The 24,081-nt window shown below is 45.7% G+C and overlaps 2 protein-coding genes across 7 annotated transcripts; one reads left to right on the forward strand and one right to left on the reverse strand.

Moving 5' to 3' along the window:
• Positions 1-78: 78 nt before the first annotated feature.
• On the reverse strand, positions 79-8,002 carry PFN4 (profilin family member 4). Of its 2 annotated transcripts, none has more exons than XM_087773521.1 (5): positions 7,833-8,002; positions 6,221-6,344; positions 4,471-4,608; positions 3,185-3,290; positions 79-461 (listed from the first exon to the last, which is right to left on the reverse strand). In XM_087773521.1, exons 2-5 carry the CDS (start codon positions 6,335-6,337, stop codon positions 433-435), a joined length of 390 nt encoding a protein of 129 aa, XP_087629647.1. In that variant the 5' UTR covers positions 6,338-6,344; positions 7,833-8,002; the 3' UTR covers positions 79-432. The 2 variants fall into 2 exon arrangements, with proteins under 2 accessions (XP_087629647.1, XP_087629646.1); XM_087773520.1 differs by lacking the exon at positions 7,833-8,002 and adding an exon at positions 7,284-7,623.
• Positions 7,894-24,040, forward strand: FAM228B (family with sequence similarity 228 member B). Of its 5 annotated transcripts, none has more exons than XM_087773519.1 (9): positions 7,894-8,022; positions 9,405-9,512; positions 11,606-11,710; positions 15,547-15,621; positions 16,285-16,482; positions 20,269-20,346; positions 21,189-21,276; positions 21,382-21,526; positions 23,039-24,040. In XM_087773519.1, exons 3-9 carry the CDS (start codon positions 11,618-11,620, stop codon positions 23,304-23,306), a joined length of 945 nt encoding a protein of 314 aa, XP_087629645.1. In that variant the 5' UTR covers positions 7,894-8,022; positions 9,405-9,512; positions 11,606-11,617; the 3' UTR covers positions 23,307-24,040. The 5 variants fall into 5 exon arrangements, with proteins under 5 accessions (XP_087629645.1, XP_087629641.1, XP_087629642.1 ...); XM_087773518.1 differs by lacking the exon at positions 7,894-8,022 and adding an exon at positions 22,081-22,249 and having other exon boundaries at positions 9,410-9,512; positions 23,035-23,167; XM_087773515.1 differs by lacking the exon at positions 9,405-9,512 and having other exon boundaries at positions 7,902-8,022.
• Positions 24,041-24,081: the final 41 nt, after the last annotated feature.

A 24,081-nucleotide genomic window follows, 5' to 3' on the forward strand; every position in this document is an offset into this window, starting at 1 on the left:
GTTTATTTGTAATCAAAGATGTACAGGACAATCTGAAAATCTGTTAATGTAACAGTTTCCTTCATCCCTTGGGTCTGTGGTGCTATGCATAGCTGTAATGCTATTAGAGAACTTACTTTGCTTAGTGAGATTAATAATTTTCTTATCTGGAAATGGGCTAAAAGACAATCTTAGAAAGATGAAGCAGAGCATCTTAAACCAAATCTTGAAGACATCGCTTTCAATTCAGTTAAGAAACTTAGACGCATAGGGTCATCCTCTTATGAGCAGCGAGCCCTCAAGTGTTCTTGAAAAAACAGAAGGAAACTCAGCAGTCAGAACGTTGTAAAGCAGCAGGTTCTTACTTAAATTGGGTAATGCTTCAAACTTCTATGGTTTATTTCCTCTTGAGTGGTCCTTCTAAGGTTGATGAAGTTCAAGTTTTCTGCCGATTCAGCTACCTTTCTCTCTAAAGTAGTCCGCTACAATAACACAAGGAAATAAATAAAAAAAAAAAATCAACAATGATAAAAATCATATACAGAATTTCTGTAATGGAGATGCTTTTTTTCAAGTTCAAATCCACATCAGACTACACTGTACTCAAAAGAAGACAGCAGTATTTCTAGCTGAAAATTCAAAATACTAATACCTATATTCATGAGGTATTATCTGTTCTAAAGAATAAACACTGAACACTAAATCATTTTCAGAAATCTCTTGTAACATGTGAGGAAAAGCTACTTTGTTTTCTTTTTCCAAAGAAACCATCCAGAACAGCAAGGATAAACTCCAGAGAATACACATTATCAAAACCGCTGCAAATCTGGCCCTGGAAACTCTTAGACCTTAGACTTTACTCAGGAGCAGTGGCCAATTACGGACAATGTGACTATTTGGAAGACCAAATAACTTGTGTGGAAATTGTTACAGGATTTTGCAAGTGTTGGCGTTTTTTGCAATCTCCCAGCTTTACACTTTCTGCTTTCCTCCTGTGGCAGCAAAGAAGCTAGTATCAACTATGATATGGCTCCTGAATTTATTACTGAGCCAGCCAGGCAGACTTGGGGCTAAGTAACACAACAGCACCTTTTGGATCTGCTCCAGCTCCATTTGTAGTACTGCAGAAAAAGAGCTAGTCTGAAGTTAGCTTCAAATATAAGGCCCAGTTCTTAGATTTAGTACATCTTATTAATGCTGCCCTAGATGAAACAATCCCTTGAAAACACTGCTCCCCTGGAAGGACCATTCTGGTTTGGCAGTCTTTCATGCCTGTTTTGACCCAGTGATTAAAACCCCCTAGTCATGCTCTCAGGAGACTTAACCCAGTGGATGTCCTTGAGGTTACTGCTTGAAGCTGTTTGTCCTTACCTTATGCCAAATGTTACCAGGATGGGAAATCTTTCTGTTCCTCAGTTCACAGCCCAACACCTAAGTGTCCCCCAGAATTCGTATAATTTGAAGTCAATGTGCTGGCCATACATGTCAGTGACAAAGACCTATAACACCTAATCTCCAACAGATCCATCACAGCTGGTAAATATGACGGGGATGAGGCGGAATCACGTTTGGAGTGCAAGAAAATCGAGGCTGCCTAGGCAGTGCAGTGGTGGTACAATGGTTTTGTGCTCAACCTGCTGTGAGACGCTGCCAAAAACAATGGCCAAGAAAATAGAAAGCGGAACATAACGTAAAGCAGCCTGAGGTTGCTCTGGTAGTTGAGGCTGAAGTGAACATAGGAAAGATCCAAAAAACACGGGCAATCCACTTCCCTCTTCTGGCCTGTCTGCAGTCAGATGCGTTTGGTTAAACAAAGTGCAGGGGCTGTGAAGTGGAGAGGCTGCAGTGGAGGCCGGTCTCTGCCAGCCTGGCACCAAGCATGGACCCACCAGCCAAGAACCAGGCTTCTGAGGGTCCAGCAGGCAAGTTTGTTTTAAAACTTGCGTTATAGCGTCTAAAATCCTGTTCTTCATCATAGCTTTTTGAATTGTAAAAGCCTTTTGAAAAAGGTCTGATGAAAAATTTGTTATTGAGAGTCTTATAGGTCATTCCAGATGAAACAGCTTATGCCCCAAAACACAAATTAATTCCACTTACTTTTAGGCACCTAAATGAGGAACAAAAGGTAGGAGCACAGTGGGCCTACAGTTTCATTCCTATTCAGTGAAAGAAGATGGGCATATACACAGATTAAGTTGAATCTTATTGCTCTACAAAGTTTTGCTTAGAAATACCCTTGAAATTCCTTAGAAATTTCTTAGAATTATCCCTACGGTGAAAATCAAGACTATTCCAGGAATCTGCTCTTGTGCATTTTATCCATTTGGATGATGCAATAAAATGATTGTATCCTTCATACCGAGTCAGCCATAAATTACAGCAATAAGATTTATAACCCTGTTATTTATCTCCCAGACCAAGGACGATGAAGAGTGGTTAATCCTTGCATGCACCTCCACACAAAGGGAAAACTACATTTGAGATGCAGTCAGGATTCTGCAGCTGGTCTGAGAAGGGCTGGGTTTTGCAATATTCCCGAATGGGGAACAAAGAGATGTTAACACTAAGTCTTTAAAACACTGAGCCCAAGAGAGAGGAGCTGAAGGGGACTCACACAAAGGAAACTCTAGTGGGAGAGGGAAGGAAATGGGCACTTTTGTTAGAGAAGAGGTGCTTTGTTACTGTGAGACAAGGAAACTAGCTTCATGATGTCTCAAGATTCACACCTCAGAAAAGAGACGCCAGCTTTCTTCTAGAGCCTAGGCTTTCTAGGGAAAGTTTGAAACGCATAGAGAGCTCATGTGTCATTGAAGAAGTGGACTGTGACGCAGAGTATCAAAGCTGATGCTCTATAAAAGTGTGCTTAAGACCTCAGCATTAAGTGTATGAGGTCAAGAAAATGTGACTGTCAGGTCCCATTTTGTTGAAGGGCAGCTAACAGAAAACGTGTGCCAGAACAGCCAAGGACAGACAGTTCTGCAACCTGTTCATAGCTGTGAAGGCTTTGGAGCACGTGTACCTAGCACAGTGGGACAACATGTCAGGAGAGGGTTTAGCCGTGGAGCCACAACCCATGTCTGTATTCAGTTTCCCAGATTTTCAGGATTTGGTAGTTCATCGGATTAATTTTGAAGCTGTTTGCAAGGGTGGGGCTAATCGGTGAGACACTGGCATGCAGGCACGCAGATACAGGCATTTCACTTACCTAGTTTCTCCACAGCTTCCACGCACACACTGGGATACATGCCCACTCTGTAAGTAGCAACCAGGATGAAAGTCTTTGTCTTCACAACTATCAGGCCTCCATCTGGCTAGATAAGATGGAAAACTGGTATAAGGTTACAAGGTTCTAAAAAAATACAGAGGTGTACATATTGCCTTACAATTTGGGCCAATTACAGGCTTTTTTTTTTTTTTTTTTCCCAATCTACCTGTTTTCTTGGGGAAAAAAAGGCAAATACTATCTCAAAGGCTAAACCAGGATGCAGACAAACAGTGACGGTGCAGGTTCTGAAGACTGCTGACTATTAAAGCAAGTCAGTCAAATGCTTGATTATATTGCCTATTCTCACTTCCATTGATTGATGTCTTACTGCACAGCATTTTGAAGAGGTGTTATCCTAGTGCTCAACGTCATATGCAAAAACATTGATAAATGCAAATAAAATAACTAGTATTTACATGAAAGCATGCCCAGTGTTTTATGAACCCAGTCTCCCAAACTCTGCCTCACTCATTTGTAATAAGGGATGGAAAAAGTACTGCATTTTTCTGAAATGGGATCCAAATTTAAGAGCTGCTCAGCCTGTTCTGCAAGTTGTTTAGCTTATTTCAGGATGGATTTACTGGGGAGGGGAAGAACTAAGACCCCAGTAACAACCAGTTGGATGTATTTACTTTAGGCTGCGTGACTTGGTAGTAGTACCAACATTCTGCCATTCTGAGAATGGCTGCATGCAGCCGTGTCCTCAGTTTCTGTTTCTGAATTTCATAGGTGAATTACTGAGGCGGGAGTCCCTCCAGGCCAGTCAGCTGTCAAACAAGCTCCTGCTCACCCAGCTCTCTTCTCTCCTCCAACCCAGTTACCTGCTCCTGCTGCCTTATTCTGGCCTGTGGGCTTGCCAGGCCCTCCTATTATCCGATTAATTCATTAATGTGGCAAGAAACCAACCCAGCAAAAAAATGAAGTGATAGTTTTTTGCCGCATTAGGGAGATTAACTCATTCAAAGGAGAACGTGACAAGCCCTGCAGCTGGTGTTAGGCAAATGGATAGTGTTATCCATTAAATTTGTATTATACGGCTGACACTTTCTTGTATTCTGCACCAATTTCATTCCACACCTACTGGGAAGGTGATATGGAGAGAAAGAAAGAAAGAAGCATGTGAAGGCTTTCTGCTTGTGTTACGGTGTTCATGTAACCAGGCAGCAAGGGAAGAAAGCGGGAAGTCTCCAGATTTCTCAGGATGGCCGCAGCTCGTGTCAACGTACATTCTGAAGATAGATGGAATGCTCATCTGCGCGGACACATTTATAGTGCTTCTCCTTGAAGCAGAGTCCTCCCCTTCTAACTTGCAGTAAGTTCTTGTGGAAAGCGTAGATAAGGTTTAAAGCATTCTCTGGTGGCACCTGCGTTAGTACAACACAGTGTTACGGACCAAAAATGCACCTCTTTGCAATGATGAACTGCTTTCCACCCTCCCACTGTCCTTGATAGTTCACTTAAAATTATAATGTCAAAAAAAAAAAAATCTGCCTGGCTTTGAAACTAGACCTAGTTTCTGTACAGTCCACTATATTTTCAAAATCTCATTTGAAACAATCTGCTTAGCCTGTGATTACTGTCTGTGTAGTCCCATCACCCAGCGACACTTCTCTAGGTAAGGCAACGCATCCCGTGGCGACCGGACCCTTCTGTTGAAAGGTGGTATAGGGTAGGGCGCAGCCGTCCCCGGGCTCGCGCAGAGCTCACCCAAGGACACCGATTTCAAATATTCTTAGCCCTCAGTGGGGAAGTGTAACTTGTAGCAAGTCGAGACCAGATCGTCACACCTCAGTGGAGCAGTCCACACAGGTCACAGATCTACTCGTGTCGATGAGCTCTTGCGCTCAGTGTAGGTGTAACTGGGTCACTGGGTTGGGTGGGTTGGATGGTTGGATGAGATGATCCAGTGATCCCTTCTGGCCTGAAATTCTTTCAAGTCAGTGGAGCTGGTGATAATTTACAATGGCTGAGGACTTTGCTGTGGACCTCAGCATGTAATCTGCCTTGCTGAAGAGCCAGCAGGCTGGCATCTCTCAAAGCTGTGGTTTATATCAAAGATCATTTACATATTAAAGGCGATGTCACTATTACCTAGTGGACTAATGACTCTCTCTGCTGAGAATCTGTCCCCAAGGATGGTGCTGTCTTAACAAGGGCTTCATCTTCTGAACACATTCTTCTGAGCATGCCAAGGGTAGCAATATGTACCCCTGGAAAAGTCTGGGAGCTTGTATCATGGGGATTAGGAGAGGCAGTGGTACTTTCCAACGACATAAGGATGACTGTGGTGCGGGGAGCATTTCTGAACTCCTAGAAAGTTCACCGTGTCAGGGACTGTGTATTAGTTTTGCCATATAATAAGATATGACCAGAAGTGCTGTTATTCTGCTGTTTATCAGCTGACGGACAATGAAAACAGATAAGCTACGTCTACACCAGCAAATCTAAGGTGCCAGGGAGCAGTTCTGAGCGCTGTCAGAGCAGTCGAGGTAGAGTTTCGGCCTGGGGCAGCAAACCCTTCTCAACAGAATTCCGAGACACAGTCTGCAAAATTAGAACGGCCCAGGACTGTAGGCAAGCTGGTACAGCCACTCTGTTCTGGGGTTATAGTACAGGCACGGCACATTCCATACCAGCAGGTCTCGGTGCCAGAGAATGGACCTACCTACATCTGCTTTACTGGTGGAACCATTGAGTGCAAAGTGGTTAAAAAGGACTCCTTGAAAATGCCAGTTAAATGGCATCTTTCTTTCAAAAATCAAAGATAGGAAATTAGCAGTCAATTAGCAATCAACTTTGCAAGTTTGCCTCTCAACACAGCAGCCAGGCTGTACCTGAACTCCGACTCTGAGGCTGAAGGAAGCAAGTGAGTTTAATAGAGCACTGTGCTCCCTGCTGTTATCACTACTTCGTGCTCTAGATTCCCAGAGTTTCTACCTCTGCTGTCACTTCCCAGGACGCTCTTTGATCTCTTACATTAAAGCCAAAGGTTGATGCACAGACGTTTCTTTCCTTTATGTTGATGATAGCTGCGTTTTCCACATGCTGTGTTCTGATAAGACCGTCATTCAGCAGAGCCTGCAGTTGGTTCATTTTCCTTCTGTTTTGTGAAAAGAAATAGATGTATGAATGTTTATTCCCCTTCCCTTTTATATTGGAAACCAGATCTTCCTCCAAGTGGAATTTGGGAGTTTCAGAAGTAACGCTAGGCCTCAGATAAGCAAAATAACAAAAATCCTAAAAACAAGAGAGCAGCATAATAGACCAGCAGGAAGACAGTCACCTTTATCAGAAGGGCAGTAAAAGTCCAATTACATTTTTATAGTGTAAGTAAGTATTTCTGGGTTCTTTTTTTCCTGGCATTTAATTTTCCTCTCACTGAGGAAATAATCCAGGGTGAAAACACTAAGAAATTAGATGAAACTTGCTACAACCTGCAGATCAAAGCAGAAGTAGGGGAGTTGGGGGTGGTTTCTGGGCCAGGCTTGACCCAAAACAAAAATTATTTTCTTTTTAAATGGTCAGCACTAACATGGTTGTTGTTAGACCTCGGGGTCAGCGCGACACTACTGGGGTGCTGCTTGGGAATAAATCTTACATTTCGCTCGCGTGATGATATCTCTGGTTGCCTGCGTAAGTAGCGACAAGAGACGCCAGATGCTGAGTAAATCTTCAGAGGATTGCCAACGGGCGTTCTGTTTATTGCAGTCCTGGCCAGCTACTAGGTGCTGGCAAAAATTGCAGGCCGACAGTCCTGTTCGTGCCATTGTGCTCAAATCATAATTTATTAGTAGAAAACTAGTATTTTCTTACCACTAGAGTACAGCCATCAGTGTCATACATCAGATTTAAGTTTCAATTTGAGTTTCATGAAGTCAGTATTGCACGGTAACACTATGAAATCTTATAGTAGAAATTAGTAAACTAACTCTGGATAAACCTTGCAGCTTTATTGCTACGTAATCTAGAGGGGTTTATTTTACACGAGGGTATTGGAAATGACATTAATGTTGCCATTAAATAAAGCCATCGGGCTCACCAGGCAGCGCAGCGAAGGGCCTGTCATAACGGCATCAGACTAGAGCACTCGTTATTAAGTCCTGAGCAGTGAGGATGTGTTTAAATTATAAACCAAGCAGGAAGGAGCGGCATTCCGGTTAGGCGTTCGTGGCCAGGCGCCGAGCACCACAAGAAGCCTGGCCGAAGGCCGCGGCCGTTGCTGACAGCCTTCCCCTTCGGGCTGACGGAGGGCGGCCGGGCCTCCGCGCCCGGCTTGCCGGGCCTGGGCCGAGGCTGCGCGGCCGGGCTGCCCTGCGCTTTCTGCCCCCAGCCAGGCGGTTCCCGAGCCGCCCGTCGCGGCCGCGGCCATGAGCTGTAGTCTCCGGGCCTCTACCTCAGGGATGGCGGAAGGCGCTCGGCCCGGCTCGGCTCGGCTCGGCTCGGCTCGGCTCGGCCCGGCCCGGCCCGGCCCGGCCCGGCACTGGCGGCGGTGCTGCCTCTCACCTGCCCTGGAGGCCGGCTGTCCTCGCTTCTGATTGGCTCATTCACCCAGGCGCTCCCTTTCTGATTGGTGGGAAGGCCTACTCACCAGGACGAGCGTGGGGGAGAGCGTCCGCGTTCGCGTTGCCATGGCAGCGGTGTGAGGCGATGCGAGGCACCTGGGGCGGGGGGCGCCGCCATCTTCCCCGCGGCTGGGCCTTGCCATACGGCGCGGCGCTGGTTCCCACCGCAGCCGCTTCCCGCCTCCCCTGGGGCCTCCCGGAGCCTCGCTGGAGCCGGTGAGGGGACCCCCGGCGCGGGGGTGTGCCGGGTGGGGGGAGCGCGGAGCTCTGCTGCCCGCTCTCGCCTCCCCTCGGGCCTTTGGGACTCGCCTCAGGGCTGGGCAGGGTGCGGGGCAGGCTGGGCCCCTGCGCTCCTGACGGGGCCCGGCCTTTCCCTCTCACCGGTGTTGCCCCCATCACTGCCTCTGCGGTGGAGCAGCCAAGTCCGTGCCTGTGGGCCCTCGGGATGTGTGCATGTTGTCTCTTAGCTTAGCATTCACAAACTGCTAGGTCGTGTTCATAGAGCTGCCCTGTTTGCCCTAGAGGCTGGTTCTCTCCTTATGCTCTATCCTGGCACCTGAGGGAATCAGAGGAGACCAAGTCACCAGTAAAGGCAGCCAGCTGTGCTTGCAAAGGGTGACGTCCATGTATGCTGAGGGGATGGTGACACGTGAGCCTACAGCCATGGCCCCGTATAAAGGCTTTTGTCAGGAGCTTTTGAGAGGACTGAGGCATGTGTGAGAATACTTACTTTTTGTCACATAAATGATTACAGTCTGTTTTCTCAAAGCTGCTGCAAAGATGCGTGTTTGGGCAGTGACTGTGTGTGAATCTTAGCAGATGGGTGTTTGGGGGAGAACATTATGCTTTCCTGAACAGGACTCATGAAGCAAGAGAAACCTGTCTTTAAAAAAAATTACTGATACAAAGCTATACTGCTGACAGCAAAGTAGGATGCAGGTATATCTAGCAAGAAATTTTAGGCAGGGTTATTCTCAGGTTTGATCATAATAGAACAGATGTCCTAATACAGAACAGCCAACCTGCTCATGGGGTTTAGCATTTGCGGACACAACTCTTAGATTAATTTCAAATTTTGTTTTATCTGTTCAGACTTTGGAAATCCTTTACTTTGTTTCTGACACATGATTAAACTTTTAGTTTTAAGACCTGCAAAACAGCTGGTGTCTCATATAAGTGGGCCCTGCCTTTGCCAGCCATGGAGAGTTGGCATATCGTAGCAAGAGTCCAAACAAAATGGAGGAAAAAAAAAAGGATTAAGATTCAGTGGCAGCTTTAGTTATTAAGATTGGGGAAAAAAATCTGCAGCTAGAGACTTTACCACATGTGATTTCTTTAAGGCAGATTGCTACAGCAGGCAGATTTTCTGTGGTTGCTCTGGTTTTTCTCTCCTGGGGTCCCAATCCTCTGTGATGAGAGCAAACATCGACTTTGCTTTGTGCTCACAGAAAGGCTCAGTCTTTCTTGGTAGAGATGGATGAAGATGGAGTCTTAATACTAGTTACTGAAAACAGATGGAAAGGAGACTAGTGTGGGGTGGGTTTTTTTTGTTTTGTAAGCTTAGAAACTATAAAAATATGTATTTTCTTCATCTGAAGCTTGTCCAGGGATTTACAGCATCCCTGTCTCAGAAGAACAAAACTGCTTTGAGTGGAAGGAAATCTGCAACAGATGTCCTGAAGCAGGAGCCCGTGGCACCTTTGCGGGTAGGTAGGATATATTGCTCATGGGAAAGTGCGTTGACTTGTCCAATACCAAGCTTCTAGCACTTTAAGTATCCGGATGTTCTTCAGTCCTCACTGTTTGACTGTTTATTTTATATCAGAAATTAGTTCAGTGCTGATGAGGGTGTGCTCGCTGTTTTTATCCATGCAGGTAATATAGTGCACAGCCTCCTTTAATTGGTCATTGCGGGATGAAGAATAAACTGTGAGACTCCTTCCCTCGCTCCTCAGAGACCACGAGATCAGATAAGCTTTACAGCGTTTCCCGGAGCTTAGTAGATTGGGCTGTCTGGAAAAAGGGGAGATCGTTTTCAGAGCAGGGGGCTTCTCACAGGGAGTACTAGCCTCCATGGCAGGCACAACACTCTGCAGAAGCCACAGGGCACATGTAGGCAAAAACCCCTCCATTTCCAGGCGGAAAGAGGCAGGGTACCTGCTTTCCAAATCATGTAGTCCTGTCCTAATTGTATGCCTCTATTGTACTCTCTGTGTCTTTTGTCTCCTCTGTACAGAGGAGGCACAAAATCATGTTAGAGAAGTGCCTGCTAGCCTGCCTCAGTGCTAAGGCGAGCATGTATTTCTGGTTTTGGAAGCTGTCTTATAGTGGCTGGAAAAAATACAGAAATATAGTAGAGGACTGGGATGTTGTGACCTATTCCACTGAGAATCTTTTAGTTTTCCTTGTGTCTGATGAAAGGAGAGAAAGCTTGCAAACTTATGCAGGAGGGAAGGAAAGTCCTTGATACCATGTGCGTTACATTGGCTTTTTTCCTTGCTTTGGTTTGTCCTGGATTACATGGCAGAAGTGAGGATTTTTCTTGTATAGGAGCAGTTGGAGTGAAGGACATGAGCTTGCAAATTTGAGAAGGGAAATTTTCAAAACTTGACCGTGCGAGGCCCTGAGCAGTCTTGTCTATGAGGTTAGCTGTTCTTCAAGCAGGCAGTGGGACCAGATGACCTCCAGAGGTCCCTTCCAACATGGTTTCCTGTGGTTTCTGGCTCTTTCAGTCAGAAAAGACAGGAAAGCATTTCTGTGAGGAGGCAGGAATGTCCAGGCAGATGTGTCTATCAGTGCATAAGAGCAGGGAATATGAAATAAAACAAATAAAGATGTAGATTAAAGACTTCACCTTGACCCAATGGTAAGAGATTTGAATCTGCAGTCTGGAGAGGTCAGTTGGCAGTCAGACAGTATCACTGAAGTACTGGGTTGTCTTGCACAAAAAAAAAGCTATTATCTTGTACAGATACCTGATTCGGAGAGTCTTTGTAGATTCTTTTAACTAGATGTTGCCAAAAATAATTGAAAACCAGATTTTTTTTCATAGCTGAAAGATCTGGCTGAAGAATGTGGAGGTCAGTATCTCTGCAGAAGTAAGCTTTTCTTTTAGTCCAGTCTTTACCTAAGTAATTGTGTGACTACGTTGTTTTCTGGAAGCAGTGTGTCTCCAGTGAATCTGAAATAAATAGCAGTTTAAATGGAGGTTCCTGTAAAGGGCATTCTGCCTCTGTGGTTCTGCTGTCTCTGTTATAAATTGATCCAAATATATTGGTGCCCATACAATAGAGGAGATCTGGAATTTCCTGGCTGGAGCTCTGAGTTAGTGCTTCAGCATAAGCTTCATCTGGTAGAACTAACTTTAAAAACCACTAAAATGTAACCATCCCTATGGTAGAATGTAGCGGTTATTTGAAAGTGACTTTTATGTAATTGAAAAAGGCATAAAGGAAAGAAGTAAAAGTCAGGAGGTGGAATTCGGTAACTCTGAAATGTTTTCAAAGCTGACAAGCGTTCTGGAATAATTTGTGAATCGCTTTGTTCTTTGAAATGAAATGTACTATCCATTGCTGGAGATGAGGACAGACAGTTGCTATCAGAGGGATTATCTGACTGTGAACCTGATACTTCATCTCTCTGTTTAACTTACTGTGATAGGAAAATGCTGCTGGTATCGGCAGTTAGACTTGCTTTAGAGATTTGTTTCATTGCTTGGTGAGAACTGTAAGAAAACTAGGGTTTTTGCTGTTTATACAATAGTTTTGTATGGTTTTGAATGTTTTAATGTTTCTCCCAGACCAGTCCAACAATGCGTACTGCGAATAGCTCAGACACTGCCTGGCTACTAAGAGTTAAGTGTCCAAGACCTGTGAGAGAACGTGATCAGCAAAGGCCTTGGCAGGTGAGTGGCTCTCAACATTCTTTCAGCTGTAGATTCTACTGTGAAGAACCAAAGTTCAGGACACATGAAACCAGTATCTGTAACCGGGATCCCACGATATTTGGGTGTAATTGGGCTCCTGTCTTGGAACTGGCCACCTAATACCCACTGAAGTTCTGGACAGTGATCTGGTCTGTCTGTCTGCTCTCCAGGACTGCTGTCCCAGGCATGTGCCTGAATTCCTTAGCGAGTCCTCCTTCTCAGGAACGTCTCTCTGCTTTTATCCTTCCCTCCTAGGCATGCTCAGAAATGTGCATCACAGGAAGATGTGTGTGCTCTGTCCTTGTTGTCAGCTTGTTGTAGGTTGAGGCCGTCTAGCATCCAAGTACTGCGTGAACCTTCCAGAGGAATCCCAAAAGTTAATGCTGGTCAGCAGCGTTAGTACATTCCGAAATGATACCGCCACCTGTCTTGCATATGCATGAGTAGGCTGCTGACTCAGTAAGCAGCAGTCTGATATTACAGGAGGTGCTTAAACTGTGAGTTGGTAGAATTGAACATATTTATATATATCTATATATATGTATCTTTCTTCAAAGAAGCATGCCCAAACCATGAAAATCATGGCTCTAAACTGGGATATCCCAGTCTCCACTGTTTCTGTTTCATCTATGCGAAATGTTCTCCATCTCCTATCCTGAAGTATTCCTGAGAACTGCTACAAGGATGCTGTTTTTACTTCCTGCACAGAAATAATGAGGTTTGCGAGGCAGCATGGTGTGAAGATGTTAGGTGAACTTCTTACCATTCTGTCCCAGTTTGTAGCTTGATTGTGGAACCTAGATGAGAACCTGATCTTTGTAAAGCACGTTAGCTTTTTGTGCAGACCTTTTCCTTTTTTTACATTTATCCAGAGGTTCTCCTCAGCACCAGCAAAGAATGGCAGAGGAAATACTTTTGACTGCAGTAGATGTTTTGGGAAAAAAAATAATTCCAAAGATTGGCTAACACAGAAAGACTTCTTTTGTCTGAAGATATGGGTGGAGGAATGAAATGAAATGGAAGGTATGAAGGGAGGAATGAAAAATGGTTATTTGCAAAGTTCTGTAAAATCTGAGATATGTTTGTCATTGGGAAGGGGAACAAAGAACTCTGGAAATAGTAATCCAGTGGGTGTTACTGAGCCCTTTCATCCTCTTGAAGTAGCTTTATTGAGTTCTGTGCAATTTGGTGTGTGGAAAAGTTTCCCGTAAAATGTTAAACAAGCTTCTGACTAGTTAGAATCATAGACTCATAGAACAGCCCAGGCTGGAAGGGACCTCGAAATATCATCTGGTCCAGACTTTTGTGGGAAAGGGACACTAGATGAGGTTTATCTAGCACCCAGTTCAATTGCATCTTGAAAACCTCCGGTGATGGGGACTCCACGACATCCCTAGGGAGCTTCTTCCGGTGGATGATTGTTCTCACTGTAAACAATTTCTTTCTTATATTGAGATGAAACCTCTCCTGGTCCAACTTGTACCCGTTGCCCCTTGTCTTCTCCATGTGGCTGTGAAGAGAGAGCCTCCGTCCTCTTTGCAGCCACCCTTTAAGTGCTGGAATACTGTGTGAGGCCCCCCTCGAGCCTTCTGTTCTCCAGGGAGAAGAGACTTAACTCCTTCGGTTCTGTAGGGATTCTTCAGATGTGTATCATCCTGAAGGAAAACTTTTCACCTGTTCACCAGTGAGAGTTCTGAGCACATTCTGCTAGGGGTTCTTAGCTGGAGAGATGGCCATGTGTCCCCGGTGCTGTTAAGGTACTAGTTTTAGAAAGGTTCTGTGATTATGTGAAGCAGATCTGTCAGGTGTAATGCAACATGGTTGTTTCAAATAGTAGGATGAAAGGGCCTTGAAACACGCCAGAAACTTAGATTTCCCCTTTGTCATTTGTTTTTCGTTTTGGTTTTTTTTTTGATACTGCTTGCCAGTTCCTGCCACCTCCTCCCTACTTGCTCTGACGTATGGTGTCCTGCTCATGTCACCTCAGGATGAGAAGCCTGTTGGAGTATGGAACTGATCAACAGGGGCAAGGCAGACGTGACTGGAAACTACACTGTTTATTGGGATTAAAAATTAATATTCAGCACAGGGAGTAGTAGGCTAATTTTCCATTCTGTGCATCACATGCATTCCTCGAGCCTCGTGCTGCCACTAACGTGGTAGGCTTGTGCAAAAATGCGATGGCTGTAGCTCACTTTTTAAATGGCACGAGAAGGTTGCAGCACGGATGACTTTGAATTCAGCTATGGAAACCACGGGAGGTAGGCAGCAGGTCGCACAGACGAAATGTGAATGTTTCAGCCCTGCCTCTGGCTTAGGCCTAAGTAAAACCAGGTCACTTGAGGATTAACTTGTGTTGGTAGAAATATTTAGTATGGATGCACTGAAATGGATTTAAACTTTTAGTGATGCCCAAGCTGGCATTAGCATCTGTGCAACTCTGGTCAAATGCAACCTTGAAAGTGATCACAATCATACGATGCTCTAGCTGAGCCTTTTTGGTGGTTTAACCCAGCACCTTATTTCTCAGCTGGGACAGGCGGTGAGCGTGCCATTTACAGCAAAGCAGCTAACGGGGTCATTTCTTAAGCTGTAGGAACTCAGCTGCATGCCTGTTCTCTTAGGCTAAGCTGGTGCAAGTGAAGCAAGTTCCTATCGGTGTCGAAACTGAGGGTTAGTCCCAGAAAGCAGAACAGATTGTAAATTTGTTTTAGGTTAACTGAGATGGTCTGTCTAAAACAGGTTGTGTTTTAGTTTCCTGCATTGCAACTTACCTCCTGAATTTTTGGCATACTGCTGGAAGGCTGTTAGGTTTTTTTTATAGTGGATTCTTCAGGATAAATTTTGCTGTGGAATTAAAATTCTTTGTGAACTTGTTGCTTATAAAAGCTGCTGGTTGACTCATGAAGACAAGATCCCTCTGGTTAACCCACAGAGTTGGTGCTGTCTGATCATAGGGGAGATAGATAACCCCATTGCATGTGTGCTCTAATCTTACCTAGAGGGACTCCATCCCAAAATGACAGGCAAATTTGGTCTGTATTGCTTGTGCTCCTTGGCCGGAGTGCAGGAGTTGCAATTAATAAGCCACGTTACAAGGAATTACCTGTTTAAAAATCAAATTGACAACAGCAGTGGGTTGCAAGGCCTGTTGTTCTTAAATCATGTTTTAGTGTCCTGATATTCATGATGCAGGGAACAGTTTCTCCCTATTCTAATCTTCAGAAAGAGTAAGATGAGGATGATGCTAGAGGAGACCTTGGCTGATGTCACAACAGTAACTGAGATCTAAAATGCAGACAAATTCATGAGCAGAGACAGCAGCGAGGCAGTTTCCTGCTTTGGAGGCGTTTTTCTCATTATCTTTCCTCTTACACTTCACTGTTTTCCTCTGTTTTTCCTTTTATACTTTTATGAATTCCTTGACATAATACCTCATCACAGTTCTAATTTGTTTGATTGCTGTTTGTATAGTGTGGCTGTATCTGCATTGAACATGAAGGTCGCTGCCTTCACCGGGCATGTGTGAGCGACAGTGACAAGGAGCAAGTGGTGGTGCGGTCAAGGAGGTGTATGGCCTGGTCCCGCCGAACATGTACATTCCAGTCCTTCCAGCACTCTTCTGTTGCACCATTTAACCTAATTATTCAGAGCAAGTCTCGCAAAGATTTGCCTGCCTGTGTTATTCTGCCAGCTGGGTTATGGCATAACGTACCTTTAATCACAACACAAGTCATTATTTTGAATTCAACGGTAATTCTAACTCCTACTGTGAGTCCTGCTTTTACTTCCTGTGTTTTCTGATGTTTTGTTAGGTAGCACCTGATGAAAGTCAAGACATCATTGCTTCTGCTCAGTGCATCTTGGACAGAGAAAATTATTTTGTGAGGGTAAGAAGTGGTATCTCTCATTTGCTGTGTGCTTTCCTGCATGTCAATTTTTTCCCCTCCCATCAGTGATTCATGATAACATGTCAGTTTGTATTCTTGAAAAACTAAATTTAGAAGTACAAGCTTCTGGCCTCAGTCTCCTCGGGGTAGGACTGAAGTGGTAACCCTAAATATGAGCTTAGGAATCATCTGTCTTTGGTGACTGCCTGTTTACACCTAACTTTTGGGCTGTGGGTGTGATTAGATGGTGACGGTGGGCCTGTGAATACAGGGCAGGAGGGCTGATCTGATCTAGCAGAATGCCAGCGCTGCAGGGAGAAGGTCCTTCTGGTGCCTGTCTTGCACAGTCTGGTGCTTATCAGACCCCCACTTTGAAGTGATTCCAGCTCACTAACCTGGTGGGAAAAAGTGAATCATTTTCTGCCAGTCTTGCACTACAGCTTAAAAAATTAATGTCTGAATGCCAGAGTCGGTGTGAGGGAGAGCTTGGAAACAAGCGGTGGGAAGTGGAGCGAGGGAGGAGCAGAAGGAAGGGCTGGAAAACAGGGCCCTTGCAGCAGTGACCAGCCAGATCAGGTCAGCCAAGCTGCGTAGCTTCACCCATGGACTCTAACGTGGCTGGCCAATACATTGTATGGTTTTTATTTTCTATTTCTTACTTAGGAGGTGGACAGGTATCTGAGGCACAATCATTTCTTAAATCTGAGAAAGAAGGAGATCCTGTACAAGAAATGGCTTGAGGATGTTTCAGAGCCACTGCTGCAGAAAATTGAGGACAAAATGGACAGCCAGTCAAGCAAAGAAATAAGCAAACGGAGAGAAGAACAACTCTCTCTCTATTTAAACTACTGTAAAAAGAAGGTATCAATGAGAAGTAAATTTCTGTCATGGAGAGGGTTGCATGCAGAGGGATGTGGACACAGTCAGGATTTTAGCTGTTATTTGCTGTTCAGTTGAGTAGCCTGGGGTTCAGATATGCCTTACCTGTAACTTAGTCTTCTCAAGGACTTCCGTAGTGGTGACATAAGTTGTTACAGCTGTTTGTTTAAATTCACCATCAGATACAAACAATAGCATTGCTTGGTGCAGCGAGCACGTGCTGGGGTCTGAATATGGTGAGACACCATATCGTGGTGGGTTTCCCTCTGTGAGCCAGACCCTTTAGGGGGAAAACCTTGAGCTCTGTCAGCTGAAGCCGAAGGCTGAGTCTGTGACCAGGGCGGGGACCGCACTCTTGTGTCTCAGGAGTTCAGCTCGCGCAGTACTGCAGTGTGTTGGCAGAGCACGAGTGAAACGTGTTTGTAGCCTTGGATGCTACTGATCAAGCTTTATAAAAGAAAAAAAGGTGGGAACAGGGAGACACCAACAATTTTCTTAAGACTGCATGCAGGTGAATAGACCCAACTCATGGATTCTGTAGTTTCAGTACTCATAAAAATTGCAGTCGCTGTAGGAAATACTTGTTGGTTTTGTTGATTTTGCTCTGAATTTCACACTGCTGCTGAGTATCAGATCCCATGACTCAACTTTCTGCATCTCAGGAGTGGATATGTAGAGCAGTAAGAGCAGTTACATCATCTGCCACAAATAGGATAGTATTTTATATAGAGCAGGCTTTTGTTGTCAGTGGAAACCACTGCACAGTGGAGTTATGAGACTGTAAACAAGTTTCCCATCCAGAAATGAAAATGTCATGGGAGCTGTGTTGTTTTAATGAGAGCAGATGATCTCTTTTTCAAAGGCCTGATGTGAAAGACCCATACATTCAAACTGCATGTGATGACAAAGAGCTGAACCAGTCCTGCTGTTGAAGTCCTGGGATTTAGGATATGTTGGGTTTTCTGTAGCTGGGTCTGCATCAGTCCATCTTGCAAGCTTCTGTGGCAGGTCAGGACTTTGCTGGGTGTCCTCCAAAAGCAATGGCTGCTGTACTGGGAGGTACAGCTTGTTCTCCCTGAACAAGCGCAGCACCAGTGATAAGCCTCCACCTTTTCTCCTTGCTCTGTGGTGTCAGCTCTATCATCAGTGTGTCTGAAAAGCAGGCTGCAGTCCTTCAGAGTAACAGGGTGATTAATTTGCATAAGTTTGCATTAATCATGGCAGCATATGCTAAGTTTTGCAGAACTTAAGACACTTCTGTGGATTGGTTAATATACTGACTTCTGGCTGTGCATTTCCTCCCCCCTCCTTTTTGTCCATTTTCTTTTGCTTCCTCCCCTGCTATTAGGCTTCTCCTTGTCCTGTTCCCCAGATCTCCTCACCTTCCTGTGTCTCTGTCACCAATCCATTCCCCCTTTCCACATCTATTCTTCTTCCTCCAGTCTCTCCTCTCTCTCTCTCTTTCTCTCTCTCTCTCTCTCTCTCTCTCTCTCTCTCTCTCTCCCTCCCCCAGCCAACCCTTTTACTCCATCCCCAAGTCTCGCTGTTTTGCCCCTCTTTCTTCTGTCAGACTCCCCAGTGCTGTGTCTTCCACTCCTTGTTGCTTCTGATGATTCCTCCAAGTTCTCCACTGTCCTTTGCTTTCCAAAGCAGCCTTCTCCCCTTTTCCTCCATGCTGCTCCTCCTCTCTAACACCCTCTCTTCTCGCTCTCCTTCCAGGTTCCTCCATCTCCGTCTTTCTGTCAGCTCACTCTTCTTCCTTTTTCACACCATCTGAGCCTTCCTCCTTTACCTCCCTTCCTTGACTCTCCGTTGTTCCAGTGACCTGCTCGCTTGTGAGGTTTTTTGCCTTAAATCTGCCTCCTTTTCACCCCCATTCTCACCTCCCCCTTACCCCCAGTCCCGGGGACATGGACTGCAGATGCACGATGAGATGGCTGGCCATAGTGTGAAGATGGCAGCGGTGCTGCTTTTCTTCTAGCACCGGCCAAAGTGCCACCCTGCAGCCTGCAAGGAGGGGGAAGTTTTCCTGGCCTGGGTTGCTGCTGTGTTAGCCACAACTCGGCTTCTGGTAGTCCAGGGTATTGTAGGCATTGTGTGCTGAAATGCTGCAGAGTAAGAGACCCTTCCGACTCATTTTTAAGAGCAGACTGTTGCTCTGCTTTCTGCCAAGGGGTGTGCGAGTGGTCATACATCAACTGCATGAAGGGATCAAGCGTGGGTGTGCTGCACAGTGCCTAGCACAATCGACTGAGGTCTCGGCACATATTGTAATGGGGTGACACGTAATAATAAGCCAAGGGGTGGCACTAAAACTCTGCAAATTGAGGCATGTTAGGGCTTAAAGCTTTCCAGGGACAGAAACAGGAGATGGTGAGTGCAGCTGCGGCTTGGTCTCTGGGGAACTGCAAGATCCTGGGGAGCAGAGGCCCCTGCAGAGGCAGCAGTGTTCATGCTCAGCAGTAGCTCAAGCCCCGTGGAGTTGCCCAGGTGCTTGATGAGTGTCTGGGAACAGCACAGGCCCTTGGGGCCTGGCTCACTCACCCGTGTGAGCACCTTCAACATAGTAACCTCTTAAGCCTACTGCAAATCCCACTTTTTGGGGTTTGGGCTCGTCTTGCAGCACCCCTGAACTGTTCATATGGAAGTATGGTTTTTCCAGCTCTTAACTTGAAATCACATCCACAGATTGCCAAAAAGAACTGTGTAGGGCTGAGATCTAGAGGGCCATGGGCTGAATGCTCCCTTTTCTTCCTGGGACCCCTGGAAAATTGTCTGCACAAGAAAGCTGAAAAACTTCACTTGCAAGGTTTTGGAAGAATGACTGAGAGTAGTAGGGAGAAGTATTTTATATGCTTGTCTTGTTCTTACTATTCGTAGGGCATCACTTGTGGCCTCTGTTGTTTTTTGTTTTGTTTTTTTTTTTTTTACTTATGTTTTGTTTTGTCATCTGTACAGCTCTTATTTGATGCAATTTAGGTAAGTCCTGGCTTATTGGCCGTAAACAGTGCATTATAATTTGGAGACAAATGGTTGTAATTCACCTTTCTCAGCATCAGGCTTGATCAGTGTGTCAGCCTCAGTACCTGTTCAGCTTTTGATAGCCTGTTCGATCTGGTGTTCTTTGGTCTTGGCATCAACAGTGAACGCCAAGTGGTGGTACTTGCTGTTCCCCAGCTAACTCTGGTCATAGGGAACTTGAACTGCAGAATACGAAGTTTGTTGCAGGCAGAGTTCTCGATGAGATGGAGCTGTGGTCTGCACCATTAGGTATGGTTCAGGTCTTTATTCCTATATATAGATAGGAAAGCACGCTCATGGCCTAGACTTGGAGCTCACATCTCGCAGACTAGTAACCTGCCTAGGGCTACGGCTGGTGGGGGCTCAGTCACTTCATTCTTTTTTTTATTTCCTTTCTAATACCTGTTTTCTTCTCTGTCAAAACATTTTCATGTGAACAAAATTTTCTTTTTCTTGACTGCCCTGGTTGTGATTAGCATTTTAGCCTGTAATTGTTTCTGGATGCTTCATGAAATCATTTATTATGTATTTATGCCTATGATAAATTAAAATGGATGGAGGAATTTTCCTGTTATACTTCAGTCACCTTCCTTATGAGGTGCAGCATGTGAAAATTCGGGAGTCCTTTTCTCCCTGACCTCTGGTGCTGTGTCCATACCGTGCCTGGCTGTGTAAGGCTGGCTGCTGTCTCGCTGTTTTATCACCAATAACTTCTGAGACCTGACCTGCTACCTGCTTCTCCCGCAGGGCTATGTGGCTTTGGAAGCTTATGACCGGTCAGAGTACGATCCGTTCTTCCTGAAGACTTGTACAGACTGCTGGAAGGTGTGCTGGTTAGTTATGCCATGGGGTTCAGAGGCACCCTTTGTCCAGCAGGAAGTTAATGGTCAGAGAGGAGGCAGAGCGTGTTACGGATGTGCTGCTATGGGGCTGGTGTAGAGCAGCACATTCTAGTTTTATTAACTGAACAACTATGGGTCCCAGCTCCTACTGCATTTAAGCCCAAGAGTGTTTCAAAATGGTTTTCACCAGGAACATGGTCTGGATCCACACGAGGCCCAGATCTGGAGGCACAGTAGGCAATGGCAGGGGGGAGGCTTGTCTTCCTCATCTCAAATTCATTGTGGCAGTGTGGGAAGCGGCCTGTCTCACGAGGGCTGGTGAGTTCCCAGGCAAGCTGGGTCTGTGCTCGTAGAAGGAAATAGTTCAGATGATCTTTACAGAAGCTCACTCAAATGCACCAAAGACTTGGGTACGTGATAGAAGAGTTAGGTAGGACTCGGGCACAAATCCATGAAGTGCAATTCTCTAAATCCCTTCTGGATGCCGTGAGCCCTCAGCAGCCGTGGGGACTGAGCTGGTACTTCACTGCAGTATGTCAGGCAGGATTCATCAGGATCAACTGCCTCCAGGAGATCAGATCTCATGTCTGTGGTCTAACTTTGTGGCAGAGTTGTTAATGCCTTATGGCCTGCTTTAGGAGCCGAGATGCTCAGCGTTTCTCAGGCCACTCAAGCCTGTGCCTCATGACTTTATTCATAAAAAATGAGGTTGATGCTCCTTACCTGCTAACCAACGGTACATTCACCTCCGACTTTGGTCTTTGAGGCTCTTTGACAAAGTGTTTGTGTTGGTGCGTAAGCACGAAATAACTGTCTCTGTCACAGGTTTCCATACCAACTTTACAGGATCCTCTGTTAAAAGGCATTCAAAGAAAGTTTATGGAGACAGGCATTATCAAGCAGTGTGAGACAGGTATTTTAAACACTTGGTATCCCTTGGAAGTGTTTCATACTGGGAGGGCCGTCCTTGCTTGTGACAGTAGATGCTCACACAAAGCACTTGTTACTTTCCTGCCAGGAAGACCGTGCTCTACCAGAGAGCTGGACGAACTCAGCAAAGCCGAGCTGCCACTGCTTCCTTTGAGCCGGCAGCACATGGATGCAGTTGAGTGGCTGAAGATACCACACGCCTACATCGCTAGTGAGGTCCACCAAATGAAGAGGTAAGAGCTAATGTGTTGTTTACTGAGAAGCAGCACAACAGCTGCCGTGGATGAGGCCACTCCTTCTTGGCTGCATAGCAGAGTGTTTGCTAAAACTTAAATTTCATGGTGAATTCTGCTTTATTGTGTATTTCTCCTGAGAAAGGAGTGTTGGTGAAGGGAAAGCCTTCAGGTATGGAGCGGACAGCAGGATGTATTAAAGTAGAACATCAATGGTCAAGCTGAGCCTTGAAATAAAGTGGCTTTTGGTGGGGAGTTTCCTGCATTTTTTGCACGCAGCCTGACAGCCGGCCCTACAGGTCAAACTATGGAATATCTCCTGGGTGCTTTACTGGAAGATCTGAAAGGATTTAATATTCATACTTGTTTTGGGGTTTTTTTTGCTATTAGTTTCTAGATTTTGGGAGCAGAGTGAGGTCATACTTGTAGCACAGCCTGGTTGAGGTTGGAAGGGACCTCTGGAAGTCATCTTGTCCAACCCCCCTGCTCAAGCAGGGCCACCTAGAGCCAGTTGCCCAGGACCATGTCCAGACAGCTTTTGAATATCTCCACAGACGGAGACTCCGCAACCTCTCTGGGCAGCCTGTGCCAGGCAGTAGAAGAGTGTTTCCTGATGTTCAGAGGGAACCTCCTGTGTTTCAGTGTGTGCTCATTGCTTCTGGTCCTGTCACTGGGCACCACTGAGAAGAGCCTGGCTCCATCTTCTCTGTACCCTCCCTTCAGGTATTTGTACACACTGATGAGATTCCCCCTGAGCTGTCTCTTCTCCAGGCGGAACTGTCCCAGCTCTCTTGGCCTTGTCTCATGTTTGCTCCACCAGTGTCCTTTGACGGTGCGCGTCCTGGCGCAAGCCATGAGGCTGGTCCTGTAAAGGAGTGGCCTGCGCTGAGGGAGCTACACACCACTCCAGAAAGGTGCATCCTATAGCTAAGCTCCATAACAGGGTTTTTTTGCCTGGCGTACAGGCTGGTTGGACTCAAAATACAGTAGAGATCGCTAATGGTGAACCGGACTGGAGCGGTGATGCAGCTGCCTAAGCTGACAACGCTAGAGAGCTCCGATAGAGAAGCATTTGGGATCAGCAAAGAGTGATTTTTTTTTTTTTTTTAAATTACTTTGGTTTTTTTGAAAGTCCCAGTGCTCTGATTCACCCCTTTTGAAAGCTCTCTGGTTCTGCCATTCAGTACACAACACTTAAGGAAACTCCTGCTCCCCAGTGACAAAAACATCAAAGCTGAACTGGGAGCCTGACATCCCGAACCAGGCTCACTCTCTCCCCCCGCAGCCCCTGCCCTGGAATTTTATTCCTTTTACTGGCCGAAGGCTTTACTCCAGCACGTCTACAGCAGTTATGGGATAATGGCACAGTCTAGAAGGAAAACTGGTCACAAAGACGAACGTTTCCTGGCGTGACTCAGTGTGGGAAAGGGCTAGTGCAGGAAGCTGTGCTGGGCTATAGCAGCCTTCGTCTCGCATGGACTGGCAATAGTTTTTACTTCTGTTTAAAGGCAGAAAGTCATCAGCCACCACAAAGACGGCGAGAGCCAATGACGTCACCTGTCCTCCAGCTGACTGCAGCGGCAAGCACCATCATCAGAAGGTACCATTAGCAAAATATGTTATGTCTTCTGCCAAAGCAAGCGATAACGGGTCAGGTCTTCTGGCAAACTGCAATAAACTCATTGTCTTCAACCCGTGGTTCTGCAGTCGTTGCTCAGCAGCCAAAGAAATGTTTGAGCTGCTGCTCCTGTTATTTCCAGCTCCAGTCCATGCTCTATAGGCCAAAACCTACTATTTTAGGAGATTTAACTTAGGCTCGGCCCTACAAAGACAGTGCTGATGTTCTCTGGTTTATAGGGTGATGGAGTCTTTGTATTAAAGGAGATGAACTGGTGAGAAAAGTTAAAGTCTGCTAGGCCCCTCTTCTACGCGGTGCAGGATCTGTACCTTGTCCCCAGCTCCGGCAACAGCTACAGCTCCAAGTCCGCTGTATTTCATATTACAAGAAGGGTGAATGTCAGCAGTGGGCAGAGGGAATGGCAAAGCTTGCAAAATTCTAGCTACAGCTGTTGTGGTTTTGCATGAAGCTGAAAGAGGTCATCTTGAGATTTACGAACAAACTCTCTCTTTGAACGAGGAGGAGGAGAAGGAGCTGCTCCTGGCTATGTGCGTGGTTAGCAGATGCGTACAGAAGAGCGGCTTAGAAAGCACTGATAAGGAAATAATCATTTGGTTTTGTTTGTTCAAATCTTTATCAGAACTCCCATAGTGAATGTCTTGCAAAATATAATTTGCAAAATTATGTTAGGGTACTACCAAGGTTTCAAAGGACTTTCTCCTGAGCGTGCAAGCAGTAAATCCACCTTTAACACACACGTTGATTGCTCTGAGAAGGCAGGAAATAATTAGGGGAGGGGAGATGGTAAGTGTTCTTGTACAAAACGTCTAGCGCTTCTTGGGAAGTCAGTGCTGAGCAACAAACGCTGTCAGTGCCCTACAAATCGGTTTCTCTCTTGTTCCGGCATGGTCCCTCTCTCCCTGCGAGTGTGACTGCA

The sequence above is a fragment of the Nipponia nippon genome, unplaced genomic scaffold (genome assembly GCF_047370975.1).
Source record: "Nipponia nippon isolate SJK-2023a ecotype South Korea unplaced genomic scaffold, ASM4737097v1 scaffold_4, whole genome shotgun sequence".
NCBI lineage: Eukaryota > Metazoa > Chordata > Aves > Pelecaniformes > Threskiornithidae > Nipponia > Nipponia nippon.